This window comes from Rhinichthys klamathensis, unplaced genomic scaffold, assembly GCF_029890125.1.
Source record: "Rhinichthys klamathensis goyatoka isolate OS25496 unplaced genomic scaffold, OSU_Roscu_1.1 h1tg001037l_1, whole genome shotgun sequence".
NCBI lineage: Eukaryota > Metazoa > Chordata > Actinopteri > Cypriniformes > Leuciscidae > Rhinichthys > Rhinichthys klamathensis.
This window is the reverse complement of record NW_026607316.1, coordinates 46,469-61,839: the sequence shown is the minus strand read 5'-3', so window position 1 is coordinate 61,839 and position 15,371 is coordinate 46,469. Positions and strand designations below refer to the sequence as shown.

Sequence of the window (15,371 nt, the reverse complement as noted above, 5' to 3'; positions counted from 1 at the left end):
CTCTTACACCTGTGGATAAGTGAATGGGTCCACTGAACAAGTACTTCAAATTGACCATTTTTAGATTCAGCAGTCATGACAGATGCTGAATTCAGAACTGTATATTAGCATACTACTCTTACTATTTCTGCCATAGAAACATATGGTAAAAGTAGTACAGTAGGCTAGTATACAAGTATGCGGTTTCGAATTCAGGAACTGACACAAGGAATTGTATTTTTAGCATGTCACTGAACAGCACCCCAAAGGTACCTTAGCTATCCAAAAGGTGCATATTACTGTACAATGCAGCTGTAAGGTATAGCCTACCAATAATATGCATCCTAAGGATAGGAGTACCTTTAAGGGTAGGCCTACTGCCCCACTGACAAGCTGTTGTACCCCTAATTTTCCGATTTTTTTTCTGACAGTGTATTATACCAAAAATGTTTGGAAACGGTCAAGCACACGCAAACATTTATGGAAAAATAATATAAAAATTATGGAAAAATAATATATATTTTAGGTACCATTACCTACATGACCTCTCCTTAAATTATGATTATATCACTCAAGGTTTTAGAAAAGGGAAGAGAAATAAAAATAAATGTAGCCATAACAGATACAAGCTAAGACTAAAAAAATAAATTATGATCATAATATAATATATTTAGAACTTTGCAGTACTATATATATCTGTAGTCCATGTGCTGTCCTCCCCTTGCGAACTTCATATCATACGAGACTGTTTGGATGCTGTAAATGAAGTGGGAGGGGAAACCCGGCTCTTGGAGTGCTGCAGGCTGATGATGCGAAAGCTCACACATCCACAAGTAGTTGCAGGCTTCACCTTAAATCGAGAGACATTCACAGTGAGTGCACTCGAGCACCTCCCCAAAAACTTCTGATGACAAGCGCTAGATGTTTGCACATGACGCGCGCACATAAAGACGACAGATAAGTGGAGCGGCTTCAGTTTACAGGTACAAGAAAGGGATGGATCACAGACCGGCGGATTTCACACTTTATGGACGCGCAAAAGCAACATTTTAGTGCAACCGCATCCTGGAATATTGTTGCATCCACATCTCACTCTATCTCAATTTGCGCTTTATCAATCAATTTTCTCGCGCACAAACATGTTTTTGTTGCTAAGGTCAGTTCTTCTTGTTAACGTGTTCTATGCTCAATTGGAAAATGTGAATTCAATGCAGAGTCAGTTTTGCGTGCCCGTCAGACTGAATCATGTCAAGAACAGTTTAGTCGGTGCAGAAGACAACACGTTGGAGCAAAAGGTTGTATTTAAAATAAGTGCATTTGAACAAGATTTTGTACTCGAATTACAGTCGGACACCAGCTTCATTGCTCCCGGTTTCTCGACGCGCGTCGACCCAACTGCTCATAATTCCGCGCAAAGTGAAGATCTGAGTCGGTGTTTTTATGCCGGTGAGGTGAATTCCGATCCATATTCCTATGCAGCGCTCAGCTTGTGCAAGGGGCTGCAGGGCGCATTCGGTTACGATGGCTGGGAATATTTCGTCAAGCCGGCTTTTAACGACACTGGCCGGGATAATGTGGATGCGCATGTCATTAGACGCAGATCTAACGCCAATATGAGTGGAAACTCAACGTCAAGGTGCGGCGTGGACAGCGATGTGACCCACACCGTTGCGCAGTCTTTGGCGAAGTTTAAGCACATGAAGGAACACATGAGTAACATCACTATGTCAGTTCTGAAAAACCGCTCGAAAAGATTCGTCTCTATTCCGCGTTATGTAGAGACATTAGTGGTGGCCGATGAATCTATGGCCAAATTCCACGGTGATGACCTCAAGCATTACGTGCTGACCTTAATGTCTGTGGCGGCTAAGCTTTACAAACACCCCACCATTCTCAACTCTATCAACATCGTGGTTGTCAAGTTTATGGTGATTAACGAGGAAGAGAAAGGACCCAAGGTTTCCGGGAACGCGGCGATGACCCTGCGTAATTTCTGCACCTGGCAGAAGAAGCTGAACAAAAACAATGACAAGCATGAGGAGTATTGGGATACGGCAATCCTATTCACAAAACAGGTAAGGGGTAATACGCGTTTCGTCAATAGGGGGCAGTATGAGAATCAGTGAATAGAATGATCCGGCTAATGTATCTTGTGGTAATTTTATCAAGATGGCTTGCAACATGAAACAAAACTGAACACCACTCAGGCGGCTGCAATTTACTTAACCAATAACCAACCCAATTTAGACATGATGTATGATAACACTGTAATCACAGCTTTTAAGTCCAAATGTGCACTGCATAAGTATAAATATGGTGTTTTAATCATGCGTTGTTTGTAAAAAATAATAATAATAATAAAATGCTTGAATAAGTTTTTATTCTAACCTAATTTTTTTTATATATCTGAACACATATTGGTATACAAAGCTTTATAACTTTGAAATATATTTTGTGTCTCAAAGAGTAATGGGCAGGCTGCAACAAGAGTGGCCTCTCTAGTTAACCTGCAGTTGCCTCATGTTTATAAGTGTTCTTAAGGTCATGGGTCAGGCCTGCCTTGGAGCTACTGCCCTGTATCGCACTGTGAGTAGGAATGCGTGCTATGAATCAGCAGAGATACAATTCACATATGCATAATTAGCAGAGTGATAAAATAATTTGCTCATTAATCTCGTACTTTTGGAGCCTTATTTTTATTGGAAAGCATTTAGGAATGATAACTGATTTGAGACTGGACGTACAATGTCTAAATAAAATTAAAAAAAGTCTTCAGATTATGTCAGACATTATGTCAGAGCAAAAAGTCAGAGCTTATTGACATTATGTCAGAGCTAAAAGTCATTTAAACTCTTAGCAGGTCTGAGAAGATTATTTTGGGAGAAAACGGAAAGAGTGTGTCCATTTGGAGGGAAAGGGATAGTTCACACAAAGATAAAAGTTCTGTTATCATGTACTCACCCTCATGTCGTTGCAAACCCCTGACTCTTTTTCTTTCATGGAACACAAAAGGTGACGAATATCTAGGCCACTCTTTTTCAAAATTAATGTGGAAGTGTGCTGTCAAACTCCAAAATGACAAAAGGGAACCATAAAGGTGACCTTACTCATGCACTATATTTTAAGTGTTCTGAAGCCATATGATTTTTTCCTTTAAATTTCAGTTTGTTTTTAATGCAAAACTACCACATGGCTCCAGAAGATTTGAAATGTAGTGCGCTAGTCATACTGACCAATATAATGATCCTTTTATAGTCGATTGTTTTTTGTCAATTTTCAACATAGGCTCACTATACATTGTCGCAAAATTCCAAAACTGTACCTACCTGTATATGCGATTTACTGCCGTTTCCATCTGAAATGAACACTAGTGGCAATAAAACAACAACCTTTATTCCGTTTTGCATAAATTGTGATGACGTGTAAATTAAAAGATAATAATCTTTATTGGTTACCTAACCTGGATGAAATTCTGCTTGTTAGTGTCTGTAGCATCAACTTCCTTCAACTTCACATCTTCCTGCCCTTATTTAACCCCACTGCAGAATAAACGTTTCTCCTCACAAATAGTGCATTGTTTCCATTCTTTCCAGAGGTTATCAACTGTTTTCAATAGCCGCGTTTCCACTGCCGGGCCAGGGCCGGGCCAGGGCTAACAGCGAGCCGAGCCAAGCCAGTGGCCTCGGGCCTCAAGCACCGGGCTTGCGTTTCCACTGCCAGGCCAGTAGCCCCGCAGCGCTGCCCTAAACCCCGCCCCTAACACGCCTTTCTGGATCAAACGTCATACAACCCAACCCATTTCAGCGGGTATTATGAATTTATTTATTTATTAAGTTAGGAAGATAGCATGTATATTAACTCACCGGCCGTGGCTGCAGCCTGCAATAGTGTCCAGATAGTCTCGCGAGTCGCCACTAACAGAGGGACGGTGACCCAGCACACCGTCCATCAAGTCGAACCATGGAATTTGGAAAGTTCCTTCTCTGAGCTCCGCTTTGTCCATTGTGCGTTTGAATCGCCTTGAACAATACTGCGCCCGCAACTTTTTTTTTCCTGAACTTGAAGCGTTGCTCGCTGAATGCTTAGCTTAGAAAGTTCAGCATCGATGTATTTTATAACGTCTTCGTTTCTTCGCACGCCGTCAAAAAAATTGACGTTGAACCCTTTCTTCTGCCCAAATGCTCAGAAGAGCTTTGGTATCTTCGACAGACCAGTACAGGCGATTCACCATTTCGAGTAGCGATTATTTTGCGCGATATAAAAAAAGTGAAATGTGCATCTTGCTTCAGATCATAACGTTCCATAACACCGATAAACTCCGCCTTTTACCTTGACCACGCCTCTAGCCCGAGCTGGCCCGCTTTGGCCCAAGGTATTCGACGGGCCAGAAATCCTGGCCGTTGGCCCCGAGTAAGCCCCGATCAATCCCCAGAAGTGACAGTGGAAACGCGACTGGCTCTGGCACGCACTAGCATGGCTCGGCCCTGGCCCGGCAGTGGAAATGCGGCTAATGACATTGACCAGGGCAACATTAAGGAATGGCTAAGCTTTGGATTCAGTCTCCAGTCAGTCAGATTGTGCTTTTACTCACACAGAAACTCCTTCTTTGCACCGACTCACCCTTACTTACCCACATGAACTCATTTTAGGCTGTCAGCTGTTTTTTTTAGGAACACTTGTATGTGTGAAAACAGCTCCAAATACGCCAGATGAGTGCAACCATTGTATCCTCTGGTAATCTGCTGCAGTTACACATGACCTGAGCTGGACATCCAGACCAGTTATGTCTGCAGTCTGGATGACAGCTGTAGTGAATCATTCTAAGAGGAGTACATGTTTTATTGTTTCTTCTCCAAAGGGAACTTATGAAGCATTTTAGCAAGAGAGCACAGTTACTCCCTACATTCTTCCACTCATTATGTTCATTACTCCCTGTGGACAGAGAGAGAGAGATTGTCGGGTTTCTCCATGGTCTTGGATGAGTCAAGATGATTTGGAGAGGGGCTAGACTTGTACATCTGCTAACCTACATAAAGGAAAAAGTTTCCAACCTGAGTAGGTTGTGATTATGTAAGTCTGCATAAATAATACAGAGAGAAATATGAATGAAATGACAAATATTGATTGAAAGACAGATGAATGAAGGGATGTATGATAGATGAACACTATAGTGGGTATGTGTTGAACATATAGACATACTGCATCTATAAAAATGTAGATTCCCCTGACATTTAAATGGAGATTACATCTTAATGCATTGGCAATCCATCGTATTAAAGAGCTAAAATAGGGAGATTAGCAAACCCAGACATTTTTGTGCTAGTTGCTATTTTCCATTCCGTTAAAATGAATGGGGACTGGAGCTTTCAAGCTTCAAAACGGACCACAAAAGGATCATAAAAGTAGGTCATATATTTCTTATAAGTCTTCTGAAGCTATTCACTTATAGCTTATTCACTTTTCTGTTCTGAAAGAGTTCATGAGAGAAGTAGCACTGTGAATGAATCATACTTTTTTGAGTCAGATCTTTTCAATGAATCAGTTGATCAGGTCTACAGAGCAGGTTTTCAATTGATTTGATCAAGAACTCGTCTGATCCAGATCTTGAATTAATGAAGATAAGAACTTACATTTTGGACTTTTCCACCCACAAAACTATAATAACTTCAGGAGACATTGAATGTAATTATGGTTCTTTTGCATCCTTTTTAAAGTTTTAAAGTGCATTTTCTTGAATGGATAAGTGTTACCAGTACATTATTTACTTGTGTGTGTGTGTGTGTGTGTGTGTGTGTGTGTGTGTGTGTGTGTGTGTGTGTGTGTGTGTGTGTGTGTGTGTGTGTGTGTGTGTGTGTGTTCTATAGACAAAAGAAAGTCAAATGGACAGAACTATTTCTTTAAGCTGTTCATTTCAACAAGGCCAATGTATACAAAAGAGTTAAAGGGAGTTTCATACAGGACTTTGGGAGATACACTAATGGGAAGTGTCCAGTTTCGAGGGGAGCTTCCCCTAACCACAGTCGCAGCTGTGAGTGATCTTTACCCCTCTTTCTCCTCCCACCCCCTTTCAGTCTGTTTCTTATTACTAGCATTTAATGAGGAGAATCTGAAAAGAGAGAAAACCTATGTGGACACTGCATCTAGGGTGCTGCAGAGCTCGAATAGCAGCTGCAGCCTGGAAATCAAAAGACCAGAGGTGTAAAGTCCAGGTTCAGAGAGTAAAAGTCCTCCTCAGTATTTTGTTCCAATCACCTGGATGTGCTAATTAGCACAGTTTTTCAGCCAGTAGATAGAACTAATTAGTGAAATCAGTTCATGGGTGGAATAAACATATGGCAGGAGTTTAACTTTCTGACCCCTGGACTTTACACCTCTGCAAATGACATAGGCCTATCTTTTTATCCACCCTGTTCTGTTGTGACCAAATTTTCTGTCAAGTCACCTTTAAGTCACCTTTATTTATACAGCGCTTTTTACAATACAGATTGTTTCAAAGCAGCTTTACAGTGATAACAGGAAATTCATGCACCAAAGATTGTTTTGGCTGTACAGCAGTGTCATTGTCTAGCTTAAGTAAGTTCAGCATTGATTCATTTCTAATAGACTAATTGTAAAAATCAGTTATTAATTTATTAATTATGAGGCCGTTTAAACGACACAGTTTTCAAAGGAAAACAGAAAATGTTTTATGCGTTCTGGCTGTTCACACGACAACAGCGTTCTGGTGGCCTGAGAACACAAACTTTGAAACTGGCTTCAAAGGGCAAGTTTTTGAAAAGTATACTGCAAACATCTCTGTGTAAACTTCAAAAACGCGAATCTGTGAAAACAGCGACGGCATGCACATGCGTATTGTGTTTAGTCTAGGCACGCGCATTTAAATGCATATGTGCGCAGACGCGTAGTCTTTCTTTACAAAGTGACATTGCCAACTACTTGCCTGGCATGCATAATACAGCATTTTTAGTATTTTTCACGGATCCGTGTGAACAGGAATCCTTTCGATAACGTATTGTCATCTGTACAGACGGGGAAAAAAAATTCCGTTTCAAGTACATCGTTCTGTCAAATAATGTAGTGGCATCAAAACCAGCAGTGGATTATTGTAGGTATTTTTATTCACCAATTAAATATTATGGCAGCGAGTATGTTTTTTTTTTAAGAAGTACATTTGTTGCAAGAAACAAGAAAAGTCTCAAAATGAGTCATTGTTGGCCAGCCATGAAAAATTACAACAGTTCATGTTTAATAAAAACCAGAGAAAGATATGTAACTAGGCCACTGTTGCAGGAGACTGAGAGTCATGCTATGGCAACATGAAATGTAACCATTACAATAGTGACATAAGATGGATTTACAAAACTTTACATGCAACTTCAGCACATGAACTACAGTTTACAGTGTACACGTGTTGTTAAAGGACAAGTTCAGTATTTTACACTTCAAGCCCTGTTTTAAGATAGTTTCTGATTAAATGCTCACACAAAAATCGCTGCAAAATATGCTTTCCAACAGGTTTTATCGTAGTTTTTGTCCGACTTGGACCACAACCACAGAACTGTGCAACCACAGAAACCGAAAATTCTCGGGCCAGCAGCATGTGTCCAAATTTCAATCTTAACCGTTCTATTTCATCAGAAACGATCTTAAAACAGGGCTTTAAGTGTAAAATACCGAACTTGTCCTTTAAGGAGGCAGTTACAGTTTTAGGACCTTGAGGCAACTAGTATACTGTCAGCTAGTGCAATAGCATTAAGTACAGCGTCACAAGTTTGATAACTTGTGTCAAAGAATCAGATGACTGTTGTTAGCCTCCCAGAAAATAATATTATGTTTACTTGAGTTTTTCAATTCAATCTACTTTACATCATAATGTTTGCTTTTTGTACATCCACTATGCAAAGTGCACACCTTGCTGAATGAATTATTCTTGTTTGTACAAACATCTGCATACTCATATAGCCTACTTGACATTTCACGTAGAGCATTACTGTTGTTGTTTTTTAATAATAGATCCTTGTGTTATGTATAATTTGGGTAATTGGTAACAGCAAACCAGTTGAAAAGTTTGACTCAACAGTTCATCATGGAGACAGAAAGGCGCATCTGAAGTTTCTTTACATTTAAATGCAGCCTCCATCAAAGGCATTTGTCCACTATGTGTGGCACTAATGGAAAGTGAAGGATTTGTGCTGATAGCCAATGCATTATACTTTTTAAATAACTTTGGATTGTTTTTCTAAAAGGTAGTATGCAGGATAGTTTCTACAACACAACATTTTTTTTCCAAATATGTTTGCAGAAAATATAAGAATAGTACTGGATTGCAGAAATACTACATCGAACAAACTGTCACATAACATGTTAGGGAAAAAGTAAATGGAATAATTCCTGTGCTTCATGTGCTTCTGAGCTAATGTCAGGTTATTTGAGAATGTGCTGTCTGATTACTTAGGCTTGCAGTTTAACACTTAAAGGCCCCCTGAAATCAAAATGTAAGTTTTATAGCTTTTAGTATGTATGTTAGCCTTAATGTTATGAATAAGGTGGTGTGTTCCAAAACAATGACAACATTCTTGTTTAGAAGATATAAGCATTCAAAATTTACAGTCTCTCACTTCCACTAAAATGGATCACAGATTTTTATGACATCACCGCGGACTTCAGCTTCTCATCACATCTCCAATCAAATGCTCTCTAGAATCTAAAGCATCCCACTCCCTATGCTATAAATACCACCTGGCTAAAGTGACCGTTGACACGTGACGCAGCAATATGGGCTGGAGATGTGTGTTCGGTTGCTCATACGCTCGAGTTTTATTCAGTTTTCCAACTTGTTGGTTAAGAATGAAATGGCTAGAATTTCTTCATACCTCTACTATGAATCAAATGTATCATCAGCGCTTGGATTCACTTCCATTGTGCTGTCAAGTACAACTTGTAGTCTGTGAGGTAAACTAAATGCTATTGGCTAATTTGAAAAGGGGGAGGAGCCATTCAATATGTCCCGCCTTAGCATCCATTTTCAGTACAAATTATGTCAACACATCATACAAAGCATTCCAAGGCACTTCAGTGGGCCTTTAAGTGTTTTAATCATATCTGACAACTTGAAAAACAAAATGCTTTAGTGGGGTCTATAAAAGTTACACATGTAGGCCTGGTTTCACAGACAGGGCTTAGATTAAGCCAGGATTAGACTTTAGCTCAATTAGTACATTTAAGTAGCTTTTATAAACATGTCTTAAAAAAAGAACAATACTGGTGTGCATCTTAAAACAAAACAATGGCACTGACATATTTTAAGATGCAAATGTACAAGATCTATGCATTTGATATAAACTTTTTATATCTTTTAAGGCTTAAAATATGTATTATCCTGTGGCTCCTTCTACTGGGCAACATTAATATCACAGCTGAGAATTTGCAGCCTCCAGAGCATCATAAATTCATTAAACTCATGAAATTCAGCTTGTTTGCTCAAATTTGTTCTCTGCGTCATTTAACACTAAAGAAAAGATTGAATGTTTATCAAATGTCTAATATCAGTTATAATTAAGTTTTTTTTATATATTGAGATCACAAGAAAACAACTTTTATGTTAAAGATCATGAGAAAATTAAGTTGAGATCATGAGAAAACTTTTGTTGTCGAGGTCACAAGAAAATTAGGTCGAGATCATGAGAAAACAACTTTTGTTATGTTGAGATCATGAAAAAACAAGAAATAAAAAATAATAATGCATGGTCCCTTAAGGCTTTCATTGCTAAAGTTACCAGCATCAAACATTTGCACAATCCTATGTCCTATCCTATTCAGCTATGTTCCTTAGTTGGCAAACTCAAAGTAACCAACAGCCTTGGGCTACATAGGCCCATCTCCTATTTTTATATAACAACATATTTGGTTTGAAAATGATTACTAGCTTGGAGCTTGTTGACTGCCATGTGAGCTTGTTTTTTGCAGTCTGTTCTCAAGTTCGTCACATGGTACGATTCAAGAGAAACTCTTTTATTGAGGTTTTTGGGCAGTTGAGAATTTGGAACAAAATGAAACAACAACAAGATGGCGAAAATTAAATACCTCAAATAATAATTGGGAAATACACTCTTGCAATCATTAGAAAAATCATCTCAATTTTGTAATTTTGAAGCAATTCAATTTGATTGCTATGTGGCCTGTATTTAATTATGCGCTTGTTTGCACAGACACTCTGCTGGAAGTGTACATCTACTTGGGTTGCTAACCATATAACCACTATCGCCCTGCAGGGGTAGAGTTAAATAGTTTATCAGAGAAAGTACAACAATGATCTAGATAGAAAGTGAGAAGGAAGGCAAGAGTTAGTGAGAGAGGGAAAAGAGAGAGAAATGCACATATGGAACAGTTTGGATTTTATAAAGGCATAATGAAAGTCGTATGTTTGCAATGTTGGATGCCAATTGGGTCAGCACTGCTTGTGGAGAGCTGTCCCCTCCCTCCCCCCTGTTTTGCTAGGGATAAAGAGATTTCTGGCCAAACATAGAGGATGGATAAAAAACAGTGGATAGATAAGTTACTTGAAATGACTTGGAAGTCTCTGCTCTCACTGCTTATCTAACATTGTGAGAGCACTGGAGTCTGGACCATTAGCTTAACCAGGACCTGAAAAAGATTTTGTTTCCTCCACCTGGCACAGGCAGATGGCTAGAATCCAGTGAAAAGGCCCATACCTTATTTAATATTATCGGGCATTTGGAGTCTGAACTGAGGGTATAACTCAATGGTGTAACATGAAACTGATCAGATAATATCTTAAATGGTTTCTGACAAATATTGCATGTAAAAAACTAAACCTCACCTCATTTGCTCTTTTCTTCATATTTCAACCAGCAGTCCAAACAGATTTTAGATCCAGGTCACACAAGTACAAGTTTTTCAGAACAGGGATCTGGCCTACAGTGTTTCTAATTTTTAATCAGATGTTTCATATTTCCACTGTACTTAAACTTATTTTTCCCTGAATGTTTGTTTGTAATAGATTGTGTATAGCAGTCTGTGGACTACATATGACCAAAATAATGACCTTAACACCATAATTGTGAACAACTACAATTGTTCATGTTCTTTAGTAATCCAATCAGAAAACCATCTGCTTTCAGATTGTTTGTGTATACTTGTAACTAGAGCAGAGTGGCTAATTTAATCACTAATGTGAAGTTAAAAACCCTTGTGCATAGAACAGCTGGTGTTGAGGTAGTGGAGAATAGAATGATTTAGAAAAAGAGGTCACACCTTTCCTGTTACATGCATTTGTGGGAAGAGGCCATGTTGCCTTCATGTAATAATAGGCTGCATTTTTCCCCCCAACTGCTGTATTTTCATCCGGAGTGTAGAGTCAGGTCATGCAGAAAGTTAGGGGGCATGCCGAAAGGTTTTTACAATTGGTTGTGAAAGCAGCCTGTTAGGGTGTGGGGTATTGTTAGGGTTTAGTTTCTGTTGTAGCATTGTGTACCTTTTTGCACGCCCATTATGACCTGCAGCTATCCCTGACTCTCTGTCTCACAGATTAGTTATTACACAAAATTATGACTGAAGAATACACTCCCAACCACTATATTTCTGGCAGATGCCTGACTACAGGGAAGTTCTTTGACCTGTTGAATGTTTGAGTGAGGCAGCTATCGTCAGAAGGTCTAAAAAGATTCAGGGGACTTTGTTTATGATTAGCCCCATGATGATCATTGGGAGTTAGCAGCTGGATTCTCATACATCAAGAAATGTAGAGAAGATGTGAGAACTAGGTCATATAAAAAAACAAAAAATGAGAGAGACCAGAAGAAACCCCCTGTCCTTATAAGCTGTCTTGGACTTCAACTAAATGACTAACAATTTTTATGTTTATGTATAAATATATGAGTTGTTGCTCACACTGATTTGTGACTTCAGCTTAGACAATGCAATTTAATTTGTGGTCAAAGCTATCAGAGCAAAAGCTGAGCGTTAAAGGAGTTGAATAAACAGTCTCTTTTGAATGTGGTGAAGCTTCTGTTCCCTTTAAGCGTGTTGTAGCCAGAAAGAAACTCTACTTTTAATGCTAAGGTTATGACCGCAGTCAGTGTTAGTCCTTTTTTGGGAGTTGGTATAGGGTGTTGCACCATGGGATAAGGTTGACCAGCAAACCTGCTATTATGATGTTTAGTCAGTAGGACTCACCAGATATTTTGAGAAAATTCATATAACACAATATAGGTCAGTTGGAAATTCCTTTGGACTGAGATATTGTATTTTACAACAATAAAAATAAGAGATATTTGGGGTATCTGAAATATGTCCACGTCAATCAAAAGCACATTCCTCTAGCTAACTATTTCTTAATTTTCACTCACTTTCCTTTTCATTATACTAGTGTGATTCTTCAGTTACATTTACCTGCATATCAGTGCTGCCCGGAAGTTTTTCTTCTTCTTTTTATTATCACTAATATTATAACTTTACACCAGGATTTATGCACCAATGATTGAAACCCAGCCTGATCTCATGACATGCGTCTCTATAGTATGCATTGTATTTATTGTGCAATTTATAAGCGCAAATGAGTTTACACTAATACGCACGTACCCCACACCACTAATCCTACCCAAGTGTACAATACGGACGTACCCCACACCACTAATCCTACCCAAGGGGTTTACAGTGCATATCATATGCACGTAAAAACACATTTTCACGTATAAATTGCATGATAAATACAATGCGTGCTATAGAGACGCATTTCATGAGATTGGGTTTTTGAAACCACATGCCATTGGGTGACACTGCCTAGCATCATCACCAATTTGTATATTTACTGAAGGCTAAATGTATTTAAAAATAATAATAATTTAAAATTACACTTACCCTTGTAAGGGTTAAATATGCGAAAATGTAATTTGTACTCAATTTGACTTGTAATTACAAATCAAATTAGCATTTACAATGTGTTAAAAAATTCAGATAAGGATAATGACCACAATTTGTTGTTGTTTTGCTGATCTAGGACCTGTGTGGAGCTTCAACATGTGACACACTGGGTATGGCAGATGTTGGTACCATGTGTGATCCCAAGAGAAGTTGTTCTGTGATTGAAGATGATGGGTTGCCATCTGCCTTCACTACTGCCCATGAGCTTGGTAAGTGTAAACAGATGTATAAAGCGCAACAGTAGGGTTGTGGCATTTAAAATCCCATTTATTTTCTCCATTGAGCGCTCGAGTTTCATTGTACGTTGGTTAAGAATGAAATGGCCAGAATTTATACACACCTCTACTATTGAATCCAACGTATCATCAGCGCTCGGTTTCGCTTCCATGGTGCTGTCAAGTATGAATTGCAGTCTTTAAGCTTCAAGATTGTTAAACAGGGATGTATGCTTCACACAAGTCAGTGTGATTGACTTCAATATAAAAGTATTAAATAGCAATATGGTCTATGAAAAAACACATTACCCATAATCCCTGGCTCTCCTATAACTATTTGACTCATTAGCAGTTTGCCCCTGCTGGCAAACGTTGTAACTACAACATTTGTTGGCAAAAAGCTTGTTTCCCTTTCAAGGGAACTCTGATGTCGACGCTATGGGGAACGCTTCAGCGTGACTGCATCTGAAGCATGTGTGGTTGGCGCAACTTCTATCTGTGACGTGTGACGGCGTACTGCGGAAGCTATTAAGAATACTCAGAACAATGCAGCATTAGCTTCTGTGTCTTCAGCAAGAAGTAGGTGGATCTTGTGACCATCGAGGCAGGGGATTTACAGGATGCACCACCTCTATCCCCTGCTTACGAGGAGCTGGTGGAGGTTGTTACACGTGCAGTGGCCAAGTTAAACATCGATTGGCTGGCTGAGAAACAAGAATCGGATTGTAAGAGCAAGCTGGATGAGCGCTTCCTGCCCAGTAAAACTTGACCTCCAAGTCGGGCCTGCCTTTCTGTCCAGACCTCCACACCGAAGTGTCTAGGTCCAGGGAAAAGCCCTTCTCCTCACGTATATCCAGCCTCACTATCTCTAACTACGCTTTGTTTGTGGAGATGAGGGAGTACGGCTATGGAGCGATGCCCAGGATTGAAGAGATGCTGGCATGCTATCTCTCCGCTGAGGCTGCATCGTCCCTCAAGGCCCCGACCCTGCACACCAAACCCTGTAGAACAACATTATCTCTGGTAGGCAAGGCTTACATGGCAGCAGGTCAGGCTAGTGAATGCCTTCACACAATGGCCATCCTTCAGGCATACCAGGCTGACCTGCTAAAGGACCTTGATGAAGGCGAGGGGGTTGGGTATGACACGATTAAAGGGGCCACCAAGGAGACGGCCCACGCCATCGGGTGCTCCATGTCAGCTCTAGTGACTATGGAGAGACATCTATGGTTAAATCTCTTAAAAGTTAAGATAAAAGTTCCTCCTTGATGACCCGCTGTCTTCTCCTGGCCTCTTCGGCGACGCCATCTGCTCGGTCATTGAGAGGTTCCAGGAGGCTAAGAGACAGTCTGCGGCATTACAGAGATTTATCCCTCGTTGGCCCCTGGCCCCAGGGGTTTTTGCCAGAGAGCAACCCCAGCCATCAGCCTCTAGCTGCTCACATAGGAACAGCAGAAAGAGAGTGTTGCTCCTCAAGCCTCCCCTCAAAGTGCTTGGGGGTTGAGACAGCACTCTTGCTGTAGTAAGGATTTGGGGGGAGAGGTCCTGATGCCATTACACTACACACACAGGAGCCCTCAGGTAATCGATCTGCTAACCCCGCCACCATCGACTTTTTCCACGAGCAGCGGTTTCCAGTGAACGCATGCTCACTGCAGGTGAGTCCCTTATGGGCATCGGACCTATCCCGTCAAAATGCACTGGAGGTCAGTCTCGTGAGCATGACCTTTTACGAAATGGGTCTCAATGGGTCCTGCATACAACAGAGAAGGGGTACAGAATCACAGTTTGGTTCTCACCCTCCGAGATTCAACAGGGTCTTATCTACGGTAGTGGGCCCCGAGCAGGCTCAGATACTGGAACAGGGAGTTCAGTCTCTCTTGGCGAAGGAGGCCATTGAATGTATTCCTCATCTTGAGAGGGATTCCAGGTTCTTCAGCCGGTACTTCATAGTTCCAAAGCAGGATGGGGGTTGCGTCCCATCATAGATTTGCATCAGTTACACCATACTCTGAGGAGATACAGGTTCAAAATATTGATGATTTCTCTTATCATGACTCAAATCAGATCTGAGGACTGGTTTGTCATGATAGATCAAAAAGACACGTTCTTCCATATTTCCATTCTTCTTAAACATTGGAAGTTCCTAAGATTCCCTTTTGGGGGAGAAGCTTACCAGTATCGGGTACTTTCTTTCAGCTTAGCATTATCCCCTCGCAGCTTTACAAAGTGCAT

The 15,371-nt window shown here is 40.2% G+C and overlaps 1 protein-coding gene across 1 annotated transcript in view; it reads left to right on the top strand.

Moving 5' to 3' along the window:
- Positions 1 to 863: 863 nt before the first annotated feature.
- Positions 864 to 15,371, top strand: part of adamts15a (ADAM metallopeptidase with thrombospondin type 1 motif, 15a) — a 31,046-nt gene continuing 16,538 nt past the window's right edge. Inside the window, exons 1-2 of the mRNA XM_056244638.1 lie at positions 864 to 2,054; positions 12,998 to 13,130. Of these exons, the coding sequence (XP_056100613.1) occupies positions 1,119 to 2,054; positions 12,998 to 13,130 (1,069 nt within the window). The 5' untranslated portion in view covers positions 864 to 1,118. The remainder of the gene's footprint in view (positions 2,055 to 12,997; positions 13,131 to 15,371) is intronic.